An 18,091-nucleotide genomic window follows, 5' to 3' on the forward strand; every position below is an offset into this window, starting at 1 on the left:
GATTTGGTTGCATATTAGACTGCAGTCTGGGAGGGACATGAGGTTGTGACTCATTTAGTTCCTATTGTTTCACTGGAATTTTTTGGGTGATGCCCTGATAGATGTTTTTTTTTTTTTTTTTTTGAGGGGGAACATTACATATCCCCCTTCTTTAAAGCGACCAACACAAGACTAGTCACCATCACATTTTGCTTTATAATTTTTATTTATTTATTTTTGTGCATAACAGATGTTGCAGATTTAATGACTCTCTCTCTGTATGTGATCTCACGATGCTGCACCCATTACACTGTTGTTGTGTTAAGCATTTAAAAAAAATAAAATCTTTATAGGCATCCGGTGCTACAAAAGCTCACCAGAGAAATATTTGGAAATACCCACGCCGGCTTAAAAAAGGCCTTTTGTGAACATGTCACCATTAGTCAAGCACAATGTTTATTTCTTTATCTGGTGTTTATATCAGTTCTTGTGCTGGAGTTGGACCAGATCGGCTCTCCGCATTTATTCAATCGGGCCAACGCTCAGCTAAGGGCCGGACCGACGGACTGGAAATGTGTGTGCACCTTGACAAGCACTGCAGCCGCAGGTACACGCAGACAGACACACACACACACACACACACACACACACACACGCACTTAGCCTAGATAAAGTGCTTCCAGCAGCTCTGTTTCCCTGCAGTGTCCCATTTTATACCCGACCGATGTTCCGGAAAAAAAAAAAAAAAAAAAAAATTCCTCTGCAGCTTTAAGTCCACTTGACTTCTGACTTCAGCCCGACACAGTAACAGTTAATACGTCCTGAGGGCTTTTTAAAAGAATTACAATCATGTAATAAAACATGACCAGGCCGTGGCTAACATGGAGGAGAAACAAGATGGCAAAGAACCAATTTTCAATGAATGTTTCGGCCGCAGCTATAAATTGCGAGGCTGCGTTGATGGAAATGTGGATAAAAGAGTCTCAGCTTTTGGCTCCGTCTGCTTCGCTGACATCAAAACTGCATCGTGATGGAGTTCTAGTTCACTTCAGAGCTTCAGCGTGTTCGCAGTCTTTCAGAGAGGACAAGGAGACCTACTTTACAGAGCAGTCACAAGACTCAAGCCCCCCCACAGAGGGAGGAGGCTGAATCTGAAACATGCAGAAGTTTCTATCCTGTTCAACTTAATCATCAGTGAGTCTTCAGGGTTAATTAACACTTTGACTCATTCATTAACGAATACAGAGCAGTTAAATAACCATCATCCTCCAGTTATTTCCCTGTTGTCCAACTCAGGTTTTATACTGTCAAACAGGGTGGGGGGGTTCAGGGCTGGAATCAACTGGGCCTTATATTTATCAGAGTTCGGGTTGCTGACATAATGAACGTGTTGCCAGAGATGAGCAGAACCCCTAAACAAGGCGATTTTATTTAGGAAGGTCAATCAGAGCCGGTACGATCCGTCTGTGCAGAATCTCATCCCGAATTAAATGAGCCGGCTCCTGAGGACAGGGGCCATCTATGTGGAAGCAAGTTTGCAGAAATGTTTATGAAATGACATATTTTCACAGATAATAGAAAAAAAAACTGTCTGGATTTGAGCAGCATAAACCCTTGAATGGACAGGATGTACCTTCTGGATCCGTTAGTGGAATAAATAGCAACCTTGACTGAAATAGAGCGTTTATGATGAATCTGCACGGTTTGATTTCCCTGATATCAAACTTTTAGAGACACGCTGTTTCTGCATGTGAAGCCTTTTGTTTGTTTCTGCTCCTACTTTTACAAGAGCAACTCTGCAGCTCCTCCGCGCACCAAACACAAAGTCAGGCATCTAATTTTAACATTTTCTCACAAAGTCCTCTCAGCCGCACTGGAACAACAGATGAGTTGAGGTTACCTCAGGTCAAGAATATAGTCCAAGATGAAAATAATCAGTTCACAGTCCAAATCTGAGATGCAGCCTGAGATATATATCTGACAATTGAATTACTGACAAATCAATGACAAGGTCCTCCATTGCCTTTTATTACTCCACCCCTGAAGTAAACACCAGGAACCAATTAAAACGAAATCACATGAAAATACGATATCACTTCTTTTTATTGCACTGATTGTTGTGCGCTCTTCCTTCATAAGTTAATTTCCGAACTAGAGTGAGACCATAAAATGAGTTTGTCACCTCCTTATGTTTTAATATGTCAGTTTAGGAAAAATGTTCTTACAGGAAAGAGTTGACCGATTAAAAATAAATCATTTGGACGGGATCTGGTCCGTAACTGTAGAATCTCCTGATGAAACATATCTATCCTCACATACAGGAAGCCAATCAGCGCACATCAAACCAGGCAGGTTGTTCTAGTGACACTAACGATCCTGTGCTTCTGTAGGAGATGATGTGGGAGGAAAGATTTCAGGAAATTTTATGATGAAATAGTGTTGGTTTTATTTCCTGTGACCAGCCTGGAGTTTCATTCCTCTCCATTCATTTTGATATGGGCCTGTTTTTTTTGTTTTTTTTTGGGGGTGGGGGTTGGGGGAGATCCATTGCCAAGATGGCAGCCGAGTAGCGAGTTTTGCTGAGCATTCAATGTAATAATATTTCTTGTGGCTGTGGCCTGATGCATCAACCTCCACTGATAACATGCTGTTATGTAACACTGCGCCCAAACATTTCCTGAAGAACTTTAAACGTAGCTGTATGTGCTGTACTGTGCCCTTATTTCCATGCTTAGCAGTCACAGATCTCCGATTTGCATGTTTCTGCAGAAACACAAAACATCCTTCTCATCAGCCAGACCAGGAAATGCACTACAGTTACATTGGGAGAAAAAAAAAAAAAAAAAAAAAAAAATCAGCTGATCTCATGCTGTGTGTGTGTGTGTGTGTGAGAGAGACAGAAAGTTACAGTAAAGGGAAATTTCCCACGCACACAAACCACCTCCGTTATGATGATAACCCTCGCAAGACAAAAAGTCAGTTATACAAGGAAAGCTGAGGGAGTGTGTGTGTGTGTGTGTGTGTGTGTGTGAGAGTTGTGAGGTGGGAGGAATGCTGCCACATCTCTTTTTGATTGATCCAACATTAATTCTTAAATTTCCAAAGTCAGACTCTGTCATTTATAATCCCGGTCTGTAAGATATGTTCAATTTACAGTTTGTTCTTTTTAACTCAAGCAATTCAAAGATGAGACAATTTCACAAACACAGATGAGCCGGCCCTCTGATCTCAGCTCCATGTACATTCTTTTTTTATTTTTATTTTTTTTACTTTAGCTCGCTGCAGAGCTAACAGCAGCTAACAAGCTGCCTGCACATATCAGGCTGACGTCAAACGGTCTTTCACTTTCAGTCACGTCTGCCCTCAAAGTGATCATTACAGCGGGCGTCTGTGCTGACTGCCTCTAGCATTTATGATAATCATTATGATTATATTCTGAAAAGGGAACTGTATCGAAACCTGAAAACCACTGATGTGTCAGGCTTTAGTGATTTCACAAAGCCAAGAAAACTAAATTCAAAACCATGAGATGAGTTTATGGTCGTCCTTAATGTAATGTAATGTATAAGTGATGGTGAAAGTCCCATCATCACTCTGGATGTTAAGTGACCAATCATTTTCAGCACGATTCTTCCTCTGTACTGTGAAACGACGACAACGCAACAAGATGAAATCAGGTCGCCCTTAAGCATCTTATTCAAGGGTCAAAGGTCACGAGGAGGAGGTTGAAGCTGCTCCGTCAGCCAGTAACCGTGGTAACCATCAAAGATGAGGCACAGGCCGAGTCTGGAGCCGCCTCGTTGTTCTCTCATTCATTCACTACTCCCTAAACAACAGGTGAGGTGTCATCACCAACAGCCGCGCAACAACAAGTTACTGAGGGTGCAAATAAAGTCACCACGACGAATGTTTCAACCGCTGCCAGACTTTCCTGCTGGTGTGACGGAACATGCTCACACTCGGAGGTGTGTTACCGCAGACAGACGCCTTCCATTAAAGCCATCTGTTAGGCGTATTTAAAGATCCACTTCCTCAATAAATAATGCATATACACACGATCATTTACAACATTTATTTTTAGGAGCTCTGTCTGGGGGAGTTTGATAGATGGAGCAGATATTGTAGTGTCCCCGTGTCACCAATAGAGGTCAATACAGTTCAGTTTAGTTTTAATTTGAACACTTCAGAGTTTGGACATGGTGGTCTGGCCTCCCTGAACATCTAAAGACTGAAATTCAGCCAATCTGACGTATACTGGGTTTCATGGAGAAAACAAAGGCTGAGCTTTTATGTCATAACTTCTGTGTGAGAATTCAGCTTCTGGAACCACAAAGAGCGTGCTGATCTGCAAGTAGAGCTGAATGCAATGTGCTTTCTGTTGCTTTGCTCATGTTTACGGCAGCAGCTCTTCCTACCTTTTCCTGAGCCGAAGAAACAGTCCATCTCCACGCTGGAGCGCGAGTGGGACACGCAGAGCGCTGAGCTGGGGACCAGGCCCTCCTGCGGGGGGCTGCGGTCGGTGGTCCGGACCAGACACCAGCCCGGCCGCTCGCTCGGCCGCTCCAACAGCTCCACCGTCTGACCTGGAGGAGAGAGCAGCAGGTTTTTAACAGCACGTCCACCTCAGATTTTATTTTTATTTCAAGTTTCTGAGTCGACATTTACCATGATAAATACACACACACCAAAAAAAAAAAAAAACAATCAAACTGAACTAAGCAGGTATTTCTTTTACTGAACGGGCAGAACAGGAGCGCCTCCTACCTGTGGTGACAGACATCTCAGTGCTGCATCCTGCGGTGAAATCCTGAAGGACGACTGTCAGCTCACACCCACCAGAGAGCTGCACAAAAAAAAAAAAAAAAAAAAAAGAGATCAGACGAGACATTTGATTTAGACTTTTCACGCCTCATATCGTTGTGTAAAAAAGCGCTTTAAAACAACACCCTGATTTTGTGTTCGTGTGAGGCAACTCTGTGTGTCAAATAACTACAGTTTATCTTGAAACAATGTGCTGCGAATCCAGCTGATGACAAAGACAAAAACTTAATCCTGCCCCAGGTCAGTACTGACAACTGCGTTTACACAATAAACACTGAACATTTCCACACACAAAGATGATTATTGCACAATAACGTAAGCACTCAACGTTCATGCACCTTTAAACTCCACTCCGGGAGATCAACAGGTTTTTACCTCAGCTAAATTAATAAATTCGTTTATTTTAGATTTAAAATTACTAGAAAGCCCAGCAGCTGCTTCATTTACATCTTCAGTAGGTTGGTTTTAAAACAAGCACTGAGCCTTGAACACAGATAAAAGATGTGAGTACACAATCATCAGCTGTGATAGAAATCAACCGAATAAACATTTCAATGAACATAAAAAAAAAAAAAAACTGAAAATGACAACTGCCTTTTTATACACAGACAAACAGGAAGGTATGAAACAGCTAAACAAACTTCTGAATAAATATTGGATTGACCTTAAAAAGGTGTGGAGAGTCCAGCTGTTAAGACGATCTGAGTTAATGATTGATAGCTGATAAGGAAAAAACTGCACAGTCAGCGTTGACGTTTCAAAGTGCACCGCTGCAGTACTTCAGTCAAAGTACAGATCCTGCTGCCCACATGTTCCTCCAGTCAAAGTGAAAGGAGCTAAGTTACACTACGACCCGAGTATAAAAGTACAGGAGTACATTCATTCAAACAATCTGACGAACTGAAAAAAATAACCAGCCACATTAAAAATGGAAAGGCGAGTGTTACCTGGATGCTGTTTTTCTTTCTGTTGTACACAGTTTTTATTTATCATATATCATTATGCTCCAAGTTCAGGTTGTTAAATATATAAGTAATAAACATTTGAAATATGTTGTCTACATTAGTAACATAATGTTACATTATTTTTATCATAAATAAATAAATTTAAACCAAAAAAAAAAGAAATAAAAAATCTAAAGGAGCCACTTGGGAGCTCTCCAACAAGAGCCTGAATTCTGGGGAACACCGCTTGAACACAAGAGATGCACATGAAGAGAATATATTTGTATTTCTCTAACGCAAAGCAGTGCAGTTTCCAAAAACTCATACAAGTAAACTGTGACGTTTAAAAGGTTTGAGCTAAAGGCATAAAATGAAGAGCACAATGATCTGACCTGAAAAGCTGTATACTGTATAAACACACTGGCAGCACATCCCAGAGCCGGGATTTTAACTTCACATCACGACCTGCAACACAGTCAAACTGAGCCCTCGCTACGTTCACAAGTCAGAGCTGCCGGCTGGACAAATGAACAAAATGAATGAAATAAAATACAACATCAGGACGATTCTTTGTGTAATGGCTCTGAAGAGGCTGCAGGATGTGAACGAAAATGACTTCTTTTGTCTCGCATTGTCTCAGTAGATGTCAGGGAGTGTGTGTCTGTGTGTGTTTTACTTTGTGCCAGGCTAAAGATCTCCTAGCAACAAGACCCCCAGTTTCTATAAAAGGTACAGGTGACTTTATACCTGACAGATGGCTGTGCGCACGCACGCACACACGTGCACACGCACAGGTGCTTTCACTTAATCTGGCTGATTAGTCGTCCGCTCAGGCTGCTAATAAAAAGGTATCATTTGCTCCATTTCTTTAATGCACAGACGCCACTAGCGACGCACGCCGCGGTGTGGGCGGAGAAATTCTGTTTATGTGGAGACGGAAGCGGCATGACGCAGCAGCTGATATGAGAGGACAGCAGATAGTCAGGATGCTGTGGTAATCTTTAATCTCCCCACAGGTTTCATGTGACGATTTATGGCGGTCTCTCCAGGCCTGAGGGAGCCAGAAGCTCGGACCCAAACATCCCTAAAACCAGCAGAGTTATGACTTGTGGTGAGCTTGTATGGAACGTCATAACGATCATAACAAATGTTTTGGTTGCTTTTTTTTTTTTTTTTTTGGTTTTTGTCAAAATACAGGAAACGAGAGATTAAAAAAGTAAAACAGTAGCCAGTCCAAGTAAACAGCCGTCAAAGCAGATTCTCAGAGTAATGAGGCAGCTTGTGCATTTAACTGGAAATGGAAGGCTTGTTTTCATCCTGCAGGCTAAACTGTTAGCTTCAGCTCCATTTCCTCTCTAAGGTGATGCTAAATGCAGATGAATGAATGCACCTGATCGGACAGTACAACAACACTTTAAAACATAATGTTTGGATTTACAGAATAATGAATTCAACACACTGCCCTGAACAACTCATCAGCTCTTTGAGGAAAAACACACATTTACTGTCGGCTCACACTTTGAGAGAAGGCTGCTTTATGTCAACAGCGAGAAAATTTGACATCCCTGTTGAGAGCTGTGTCATTATTTGATGATGTTTGAATTCAAAGATTTGTTCTGGTTGTAATCTTGTCAAACGAAGCTGAAGTTTATCTGTCTGTACCTGGAAATGTGACTCGGACAGCCGGACTGGAATGGAAGCTGGTTAGTCAGGACAGCTCACGCTGATATCCATTCAGCACTCAGTGTTTGTTTTTGTCGATTATCAGAAATGATTAGAATCTGGAAGACTTTTTTGAAATGTCTCGATGTTTTAATATCCTGGGTCAACAGATAGAGATGAACCATTTTATCTGATTTAAAATTGTGTTGGAAGGGTTTCGAGGGCGTCTTGTGTCATATGACAGTGTGCACTCGCCACAGACACACATGCACGCACAAGCTTGTGATTGTCATATGTTAGAGCAGAGAGACACTGGAGTGGAACAGACGCGCTTCTCCTCAAACAGCAGAACAGAACAGAACCTGTTGAGCTCCGTCAGTGACGTTGAAAATATTCTTTGCTTGGCGACCCATTTGAATGCGCCGTGCGTAACTTTGATCTATTAATAGCTCAGATTGGAGGATTGAAGTTCGACGATGTTTATTTAAAAGCTTTAAATGTTTATTGTCTCTGCACAAATGCTCATTTTGTGAGGATTAACTGGTTTTAAACTAATTTTGTCTACGAAGAAGGGAAAACAGGGAAGACAGCAGATCTCCCCCTTCCTGAAAAGGCGCGGTCAAAAGAAAAGCACCAGCATAGAAAAACTCACTTAGACTTTAAATAACGTTTTGAAAAATTAGAATCAGAGTAATTTCAATACTTTTGTACTTTTAGTATTTTTAATAGTTCTTCAATCGTTCTGGCTGATGTTACAATAGTGACATAAAACTAAATTTGACTAAGCTTTATTATATTTGCTTTTTATTGGTCTTACATCTGAAAATGATAATTTCAACACTTGCAAAACAATGTACTGACCCATTTGGCTTTTATCAACAAAATAAAAAATAAATAAATAAATGAATAACAACAGCTCTGAAGATTTAGTTCACACTGTCATTCTGATTACATCATAGTGCAGCTTTAATAAGTCCACTTTTGGATCCAGGACTTTTCCAAATAAAGAGCGATTCCAGTTTTAGATTAAAGTCGTTATGGCTAATTGGCCTTTAATCAGAGCTAAGCTCAATGGACTATATTCAGAATTTAAAAAATTGAATCATTAGGTGTTAATGTGATCCATGTTGACACCAGATTTAGCAAATTGACGATAGAAAGAGTTTTGAATTTTGTTTCAACTGGATGGAAAATGTGCGATGGCTTCGACTCGTTAGGGGCAGTGGAGGGTCGCCACTAGAAAGAAAAAGCATTAAATCAAGATGAAAGGCCGCGGCGATTACCATGATAATTGGAGAAAGCTGAAATTTTTGATGGTCGTATGACTTCTGTGTCTCTCGCACACCAACAGCCTTCTGAAAATGGTTTAGTGCTCAGTTCGCTGCCAGGGAGTGACAATAACTCAGTACACTTCTGTGGAAATATCTGTGATTGTCAGGGACCGCCAGCGACGCGTCCAAGGACCAGCTGCCATATGCAACTAATTTGAGATACTTTTATTCACTGGCAGTGAGCGTGAAGCTCTCTTCCATCACAACGCTTCACTTCAACACTCGAGTTCTCTCTCGTCATGACTCCTCAGAAACAACGACCTTTCCTTGAACTTAAAAAAAACAGTTGCCTAATAATAAAGTCAAAGGATGAATCCTACTTTTCTTGGCTAAAATACGCTGATGACCCTTTTCTGCGCAGCATGGCTTTTTCTGAGAAGGACATTTACCTGTTGCTAAAGCAAAAGAGCCATAATCTTCAGAAACATTACAGCGTTCACATGCTTTTATAATGACGTTTTCCCTTTTCTCATTTTCTCATGAGACTAATGACACCTGCAGATATTCCAGAGCCTGTTATCATCATTTACTTTTCTTTTTTTTCTTTCACAATATCTGCAAACTAGAAAGGTCAGGCGTAGTTTGCTTGACCTCCTCCATAAGAAATGACACACTGAGCAGATGTGCAGAAAACAATATATTTACCATCTGTATGTTTTCTGTGCTCATGTATCAGGTGTCAACGGCAGTAAATACTTTAAACTTATTGATACTTCAGCAGGACTGAAAGGTGTTTGTGTCTGTTAGACAGCCTGCAGATGTGTGAACTTAAAACAGGACATGTGATCCGGACAAACAGACCTGCAGCAGCAGCCACAGACGGGTCCTTCCTGTCTGTGTGAGTCCGAAGGCCTGACAATCCATGTGCACAGTTTTGGTCTTAAAACCTCTGCAAGTTTGACTCTCAGTTCCAGTACGGAACGCTGGTGGCGGCAGCATTGCGGTTCTATAATGAAACGCTGACCGTGACATGCAGATTGGTCATGTTTCATTCAGTGTCTTTAGGTCTGGAGCTGACAGCAGACGCAAACATCTTCAAAATAACACTGTAATGCACAAACATGACTGTACACACGAGGAAGCTCATCATGTGACAGTGTTTCAGTGTTGGATTCACACGTTGAGCGCCGGTGCTACACGGTCCTGCACCATTCTGACTGGAAATACAGTTATAAGAGCTAATAAAAAAAAAAAAGAAAAACAATTAAAGAAACATTGTGTCTGAGCCCCAGTCAAACCGCACAGCGTGACCAATTACACTCTGTTACCACTTTACAATACACAAAAAAAGGCGTCCAAAAGAGCGAATAAAACTGTCAGACAGCACAGAAACCACTCAAACCAAATATTTAATTCACAAAGAATAACAATGGCTCCTAACAAGTGCAAACAGCTCAATAACAGTCGCACTGTGGAGGCTCTGAAACACGACATGCACTCCTCTGCTACTCCACTCAGCACTCAAAATATTTACATTGGATGGGACGAGATGATGTGAGCGGACAACATTTTACCAAGTTGGTGAAGCCAAAAACCTCTCACTTGATGTATAAATATCTCAGTAAGATTTCACGGACATAAAAATGCCCAGCGGGTCTCCAAAGAACTCCTAAAATATCTGAATCATTACTTCTTCGCTGCGTGCAGCACTCACCACCATCAGCTCTGTTCACCTGCTCGCAGCATGCACAGGATTAAACAAAAACAACAAAATGCTGCCTTTTGTTCTGCCGGACAGACCTTTAATGTTGCAGCTCCATCTTTGGCACCGCATGTGATGTTTTCGTTATTGTTTACGGACTTCGGTGTGGATGCAGCGTCACCACAATGACGGGGTGAGTGAAGACATTAAAACAGTCATTTCTTTACACCGTTTATCCAGCGTGTCTGCTGGATAATCAGAATCAAACTGACTTCATGTCAGGCGCCTGGGTGCTCACATTTCATTTATCCCATCTCTCTGTGGCAGCTAATGGGCTGTTTCCTCCCTGTCTGTCTAGTAAACACACCCTGTTTAACCATTAATCTCTCCTATTACGGACACACACACACACACACACACACCCTTCTGCAGTCCAGCTTTACAACACGCCGAGTGAAACTCAACAGCACACGTATGATGTGGATTCGCATCTGAATACGAGAAGAAAACCTCAACACAAAACAACCGTCAAACCTCAAAACCTCGTCTCAGATTTCAAATTTTTGTGAGAAAGAAAAAACACGGCTTGACAGCTGACGGTGGAAGACGGCAAAACACAGCAGCTCCATTCATGCAGAGAATCGAGTCAAACCAGAAACTTTTCTGCAGAGAAGGTTAAAACAATTAGGATGAGTTACGGCTGTCCGAATGACCAGGACAGAGTTTGTCTGCTGTTTTGTTTGAAAAACACAACATCAGCAGAGGTTTGTCTAAAACAAACAAACTAATTTCGTTACGTTCTCATTCTCTACGACAGCAAAATTCCCCAAAGGTTGTGTGTCGAACTTATATTTTATGTATTAGTGATTTGAGTGAGCAGCTTGTGTGTGTGTTGTGTGTTGCCCTGCTGTTTTGTACTCACTCTGCTGCTCTCTTTGAACAGTTTAAAGCTCATCCACTTTGGCATGTCGACTTCTCGTCTTCTGTCTCCCTCTTTCTCTGTCGCTCTGTCTGTCTGTCTTTGACAACTCCCTCATTTGTGTCTCTGCCTCACACACATACACACAAACACGCCCTCACACTCTCTCTCTCTCGCTCTCTCATTCTGTGTGTGAGAGAGCAAACAGCTACAGCTTTGTGTTTGATGGAAATGGCACTTTGCTTGGTGTGTGTGTGAACCACTGCAGGGCTGTGTGTGTCTGTGTGTGTATATGACGACACATTAGTCATATGACCAGCAGATGGCTACTGTATGGCTCCAGCCTGAAGCCAGCATGGACTGCATTTCATTCATGAGAACACACACACACACACACACACACACACACACACAGAAGTTCATATGAAGAGACTCTTACTTTCTGTTACAGCCAGGATTCAGCTGCACGAAAACCAAACTAGGATGGGGGAATAAGTTTGAATTGACGGCCACGCACTGCCGATTTGATGCATTCTGGGACAAATCCAATCAAGGCTGCCAACTGCTGCTGCAGAGGAAGAGCTGGGAAATTTCCCAACGGTTTGGCTGGCCGCCAGCAGAAAAACTCCTTTTAGACATCTCTGTGTGACATCAATGGCAAATATGTCACATGTGTAGTATAACAGAAATGAATCTGAACTCGTTAGTCAGAGAGAAAGTAGTTTTACTTTCTCATATATCTAAACAGATTTGGGCAGCAACACACTCATCACTTTGTGTCATCAGCTTTTCCCGCCATTACTGTTGCATCACAAAGTGCAGCTCCTGTGGCAGCATCACTTTTCCCATAAAGCTCAGATTTTAAAGGTCCTGGGTTTTACCATCGAACCGTCAGACACAGCAGATCAAAATGCAAACATGCTGCGTTTTTTTTTTTTTTTTTTCCTTTAATTCTTGGGATCATCAGAAATTTGTGAACAAATGTCACGTTATACTCAGATGTTACAGTTGGATGTTTGAAAAGCAAGTTTGCAAAACTTTGAAAATAAAAAACTGAAATTTTACTCAATCTCAAATGTGTGAAAAGTCATTTAGGTCAACTGACCTTTAACGTCTCATTAAAAAAGAAAAAGGTAAATAAAAAAAATTATGCCTCTGGCTGATAAACTGGCTTCATTAATGGTTTTAATTCATTGCAGCCTCAGGGATTGACACGGATTCAGACCCCGGCCGTCCAAACAGTGATGTATACCCAGTCCTGAGGGAGTTCGGAGTTCGGAGTTGTGAATCCCAATTTTTTGCTCCGAGTGAAGGCGGAGGCTAAAAAAAGGCTTGTTCCTCCGACCTACGGGGCTGCGGTGCAGCCATGCCGGCTGCCAAGTTGTCAACCACTGGAATGATACTTTAAATAATGTAAAGACCACAGACTGAACCACGGCTGACTCATTACACCAAAGGGCGTCACAGAAGACACACATTCTACTCAGTGTCACAGAACTGACAGATATATGATAAGTAGCTTCAACTTCAGTAAAGGAGCAAAACTGCACACAGCTGATATCACATCATAAATAAAGGCAGAGAGCCGGCCTGGAGTATTTACACAGCGGCAAGACACATCCTCCAATCAAAATGGCAAAGCTGCAACCGTTTGGCAGCATCTTTCAAAATATCTGCCGGAAAAAATGTTTTTCCAACCTTCATCTTAAAGGTTAAAGTCCAGTTAAAAACAAGACTGGTGGCAGGAGCAATTCTGTAAATTATGGTTTCCAAAGTGGTCCAAACAGACGCCCTGACCTTTTGGAGGAAGGTAGTCCTGACTCACAACCGCGAGAGGTTGCGTGACAAGAAAATGTTGGAAAAACTTGTTTTATCATTCTTAAATATTCCTAACACATGCTGTCAAACAACTTGTGTTGCCTGGTTGATCTTTTTAGCTCAATAAGGACAATGACATGAAGTCTGAACTTAATTGGGGTTGCTGAGGGAAGGAGCTGATCAATCAATGTCAGTGTTAACGTTACCTGCTTTACAAAAATACAGCAAATGATGAGATCAAGGAAGCCTTGAAAACAGCAATTATTTTTTGGAAACTGTACTAGAACAAAATAAAACAAAACATTACACAGCAAAACTTTCCTAGAAAACATTTTTACAATGAACACGAATAATCACTGTTTAAATTGAAAGACAGGACTTCAACGTGCATTTTAAATCCGAGGGGGCAGAAATGTAGAGTCAAATTAACAATAAAAAAAATGGACGCTGATTTTATATTTCGAGGTCTGCTCAGGTTCAGGTAGGGACAGTCTGCCTTCTGCTCAAAGCCAGCCTGCTGCCCGAACATCAACTTATGACCAGGCACCACGGCAGCAAAACAATAAGACTGCGTTTTCCTTCGCGAGTTTAAAAAGTGAACAGGATAAGTGAGGAGCGTGAGGGAAGGAAAGCGCAAACAGAAGCACATGAGGAGTGAAAATTGGAGGAAAGGCACAGAGGCGTAAAGGCCAAAAGGCAAACAAGGAAAGCTCCGAGACGCAGAGAGACGGGGGAACTACGTGTACATCGTTTAAAACCTCCCTAATAAACGTCAGAGACTGTAGCTTCCTGCTCTGTCCACACACACACACACACACACACACACACACACGAGACCAGACAGCCAGTGGAACATCTGACTGTGCCAATTCTGCTCTGTTATTATAGTACATGGAGACAGAGTGGGTCGAAGAGGGAGGCTGAAAAACTGGGATGAAGAGGTGTGAAAAATGAGGTAAAGTGGCTGCAGCAACTAATCACGGACACGTGTGCTTCGAGATGTGATGGACTGCAGAAGGCAGAGAGAGAAAAGAGGGACAAGCAGACAGAGAAAACCAAAAAAAGACATCTACTGAAAACACAAACTGAATCAGAAGCCTGAAAATGAGCTGACAGCTTCTTTCTAACAGTAAGTTATTCCTGTTTGTCCAATAAACAGGTCTCCATAATATAAGTGAGTGATAGTGGAGAGACCTCCTGCTGAGTATGTGATATTTAACACCTAAAAGCTCAGATGGTTGAAGGGCAAACATTACATCCATCCCTGTCACCTGCTGAGTCCGATTCCTGTTTTGATACAGAGTTAAAATCTAATTCTTTATTAAAAAACCTCAACTTCAGCAGCGAAGCCAGTGTTTTTTTTTTTTTTTTGTTCGTTTTGTTTTCAACACTGGAGTGAAAAATGTTAATAGAGATTAATCTGAAACTGCACCGTAACAGTGGAAGCACAAACGCACTTGCTCGGATCACTGACTTGTCTTTGCTCCAGAATACACAAGGGATGGGCTCCCCATCATAATAAATCTCTGGAGGGCAGGGAGAGCCATGGGAATGCAGCAGAGGAGAGCACCTCCTAACACCAGGCAAGTACCGCCACTCTTCCACAACCCTCCGGGGAAAAACCACGTTACTTAAAGCAGATGAGTCTCTGTACGAGAACTTAAACGCCCAGAAGCCTCCTCCGTGGTCTCCTCTCAAAGCCTAATTAAAACAAGAACTAATGCAAATGAAAGGCAGTCAGAGCTGCGATCTGCTTTGTCAGCACAAGAAACGTGAAACTTATCAAAACAAAATGCAGCCGTGTCTTTTTCCCCTTTCGTGTTTTTAGGAAAACAGCAGAGGAGGGTCCAAAAATAGCAAGATGGAGTTTACTAAATCCCAGGAACAATAAACGGGACGAGAGCATCAACACACCCACACTCAGAAAAAGGGCTGGAAAAGTTTATGTTTCTGTTGGACAGGAAGAGGCAGGCGGCAAATGTGGACATTTAATGTAAAATGCACATGTTTGCGCGTTTGTTTTTCACAGATGGGAGGAGGACAATAATCAAGTGACAATGAGAGACAGTGGCATCGTAAAAAACAAGAGGCACGCTTGAGAAGCACTGCCAAGGCCGTTGTGCATGTGTGAGTCTGTGTCTATTTGTGTGTGTGTCGCTGACATTTAGAGGCAGGGTAAGTGTGTAGGCGTGGGGTTGCACGGTGAAAAGGCCACACTGTGTAACCCTACAGTGGGAGGCCATGACTGACATCTGTGTGGGGTTGTGTGCGGTCGGATGTGTGTCTGTGTTTAGCAGTGAGATGGGAGGTACTGTAGTAACACAACTAGTCCAAATCAAAACAACAAAAGCAACTGCAGAATCAGAGCGACCACAACAACGACTGCACGCATCAGGGAAAGGCAAGCTGTTTTTAAATGCCAAAGCACTGAAGGCTTTTTCAAATCAAAAACAACGGACATGAGGTCCGGCCTTTTCATCTTACAATTAAATCAAAATACAAAATGACCGGACAACAAAAAAAGAGACAACAGCATGAATGGAAATCCAAACGCACATTAACCCTCCACTGAGATATTGACTTACTTGGATGAGAGTGACTGGCTGGTAGGAGGCGTCCGCACAGACGCCAGCACACAGCCTGAACAGGTTTTTCATCACTGACTGCTCCTCTGTTCAAATGCTGACATTTCTGAACGCGCTCTTAATCTGCATGTAAACTGGAGGACGAGCGTGACGCACTCGTAAACGCACAGTTATGGAGCTGCGTGGATATCACACACTTGATTTTCTACATGTACTCAGGTTGTGCACGAGCGCAGTCCGTCAGCCGGTTGCACACTCGCAGCCCCTGCTGCTGCCTGTTGTGCCTGCGTGGGAGACCCTGTAGCTCCGAGCCAGCTGCGTGTCGTCAGCTCGTCAGTCTCGATCACCTGTCCCCTTCAGATGTGTGTGTGTATGTGCGAGTCTGCAGCCTACCTTATCGCTGTCTACAGTGTTCTGGGACGTCCTGGAGGCGATGGAGATGGTATCTGGTTGGCTGCTGCCATCCCCCTGGCTGTCTCCATCTTCAGCTCCCTCTCTGCAAAAACACACAGAGGCACACAAAAACTTTGATTAAATAAAAAAAACAAAAAAAAACAATAACACAAAACACTTTTGATGCGAGGGATGTTCCTACCTACTGCGTCAAACTCTCATTACAACACTGCTGTTCCGCCTGTTCCAGCAGTGACGTCCTAAAGTATTTGAGGAACGACTGCTCGGATACCAATGAGGGTTAGTAGGAGCAGACGGCCCCTCACCTCTGTGGAGGAGGTGTACTGTTTGTGTTCTCCAACTCACACACTTCTTTCTTTTCTGTAAACTTCCCTAAAACTGCTGAGCTGCTCGCTGGTGTTGTTAATGCAGCAACTTTACTGCTGTCAGTAAAAATGGTGCGACATATTGGGAGAATGCGTCTGCCTTTTAATGATTTGTTGATAGGTAATATTTATTACTGACTGTGGTGAGCACTCTTTTGTCCTCTTTACCTCTTCATGTTGTTCCGGGGTTTGGTCAGTGCTGGTGTTTTAGGCAGATGAAGAGGCTCTTTGAGAGCCCCCTTCAGGTGAGTCATCCTCTCTTGGATCACCTCCCTGATGTTTTTAATCCACTCCTGTTTAGCCTCCATACTCGACGCCTGGAGGAGCATTTAAAAAAAAAAAAAAAAGTTATGATGAACGTAACAACCTTAATCTGGCAGAAAATGCATACTATCCAATCAGAGGACTCACTCACTTTAAGTACAGTTTTATTATCAGAGGAAGGAGTTCTTCCTGCCCACAGAGCAAATTTACACGGGTCACCCTCAATGTGCTCGGTCACCCCCAGCTCCGATGTCTGCAGCACAGCGTGTAGGGAAGAATTCGTGAGAAATGTGAGCCGAAGAAGATCAACCATCTGCAGCTACAGCACCTACACACCCACCAGTAGTCTGTTCTTGTACTGGTACTTCGTTCTGCCAGCCGAGTCTTTGATCTCCTTGCTGAAGACCAGGGAGAACTCAAACAGGAAGAGGTGTCTGTCCCTCCCCTTCCTGATCAGAGAGCGTGGATCCCAAACCTGGAAGCTGTCCTGCAGGATCAGTTCTCCCTGCACCTCCAGGTTCTCCTCAAAGCCTGAGGATGACGAAAACTACACAGTCAGCCTTTAGGTGGAATAGGAAATAAGCAATTCCAAAGAAAAGAAAGCTGATAACTTTAATGTAGTTTTAGCCCAGATTTTGCTGCAGCAGGATCTCACCCTCCAACATGGCCAGATGCATGGCATCGTTAGCTCTCTTAGGAACACCAAGCATCACCTCCAAACCATCTTTAATCTCCCCTTTACCCTCCTCACAGCAAGACAGTAACTCCTACAGGGGGGTGAGACATGGGTGTGATGAGAGCACAGCTGCAGAAACACATATTCATATCTATACGAGTGTGTGTGTGTGTGTGTGTGTGCGTGTGTGTGTGTGTGCGTGTGTGTGTGTACCTTGAGCAGTAGTTGGTACTTGGTGATCCTCTGGACTGGTTTGATGAGGTAGGAGGAGATGGAGTTAGCCAGTCCACGTCTCTGCTGAATGTCCTGTAAAAAACAAAAAGCAACAACATCAAAATAAGATCAAGAAACCTTTAATGTGGAGTTCAGCGTCTTACGGCTGCTGAGATCTTCTCTGTGATCAAACAGCACCGTCTGCTGACAAAACAGGCAAACTACACAATCCTCACTGAACACAGACAGTTTCTTCTTCCAAAGCTGTTTTTATGCTTCCATATGCAGCTGCTTCTGTTATTAGAGAGGTTTATTTCTGTTTATTTCCTTGAGGCGTGTGTAGGAGTAAGCATGAGCTCGAAGATGAGTGGCTATGTGACATTAATTAGTTATTATTAGATGAAATAATGACTTATTTATTTTTCATGTAATGGTATGATGAGAGTGGATCTGTGGCA

General features: G+C 42.6%; 1 protein-coding gene across 1 annotated transcript in view; it reads right to left on the minus strand.

Annotated features, from left to right (window-relative positions):
* The window catches only part of kalrna (kalirin RhoGEF kinase a), a 101,782-nt gene that overhangs the window by 24,104 nt on the left and 59,587 nt on the right, over window positions 1-18,091 (minus strand). The window contains exons 34-41 of the mRNA XM_029492871.1: window positions 17,634-17,726; window positions 17,400-17,511; window positions 17,085-17,275; window positions 16,896-16,997; window positions 16,649-16,797; window positions 16,095-16,197; window positions 4,744-4,822; window positions 4,395-4,562 (exon numbers count right to left, since the gene is read on the minus strand). Of these exons, the coding sequence (XP_029348731.1) occupies window positions 4,395-4,562; window positions 4,744-4,822; window positions 16,095-16,197; window positions 16,649-16,797; window positions 16,896-16,997; window positions 17,085-17,275; window positions 17,400-17,511; window positions 17,634-17,726 (997 nt within the window). The remainder of the gene's footprint in view (window positions 1-4,394; window positions 4,563-4,743; window positions 4,823-16,094; window positions 16,198-16,648; window positions 16,798-16,895; window positions 16,998-17,084; window positions 17,276-17,399; window positions 17,512-17,633; window positions 17,727-18,091) is intronic.

The sequence above is a fragment of the Echeneis naucrates genome, chromosome 21 (assembly GCF_900963305.1).
Source record: "Echeneis naucrates chromosome 21, fEcheNa1.1, whole genome shotgun sequence".
Taxonomy (NCBI): domain Eukaryota; kingdom Metazoa; phylum Chordata; class Actinopteri; order Carangiformes; family Echeneidae; genus Echeneis; species Echeneis naucrates.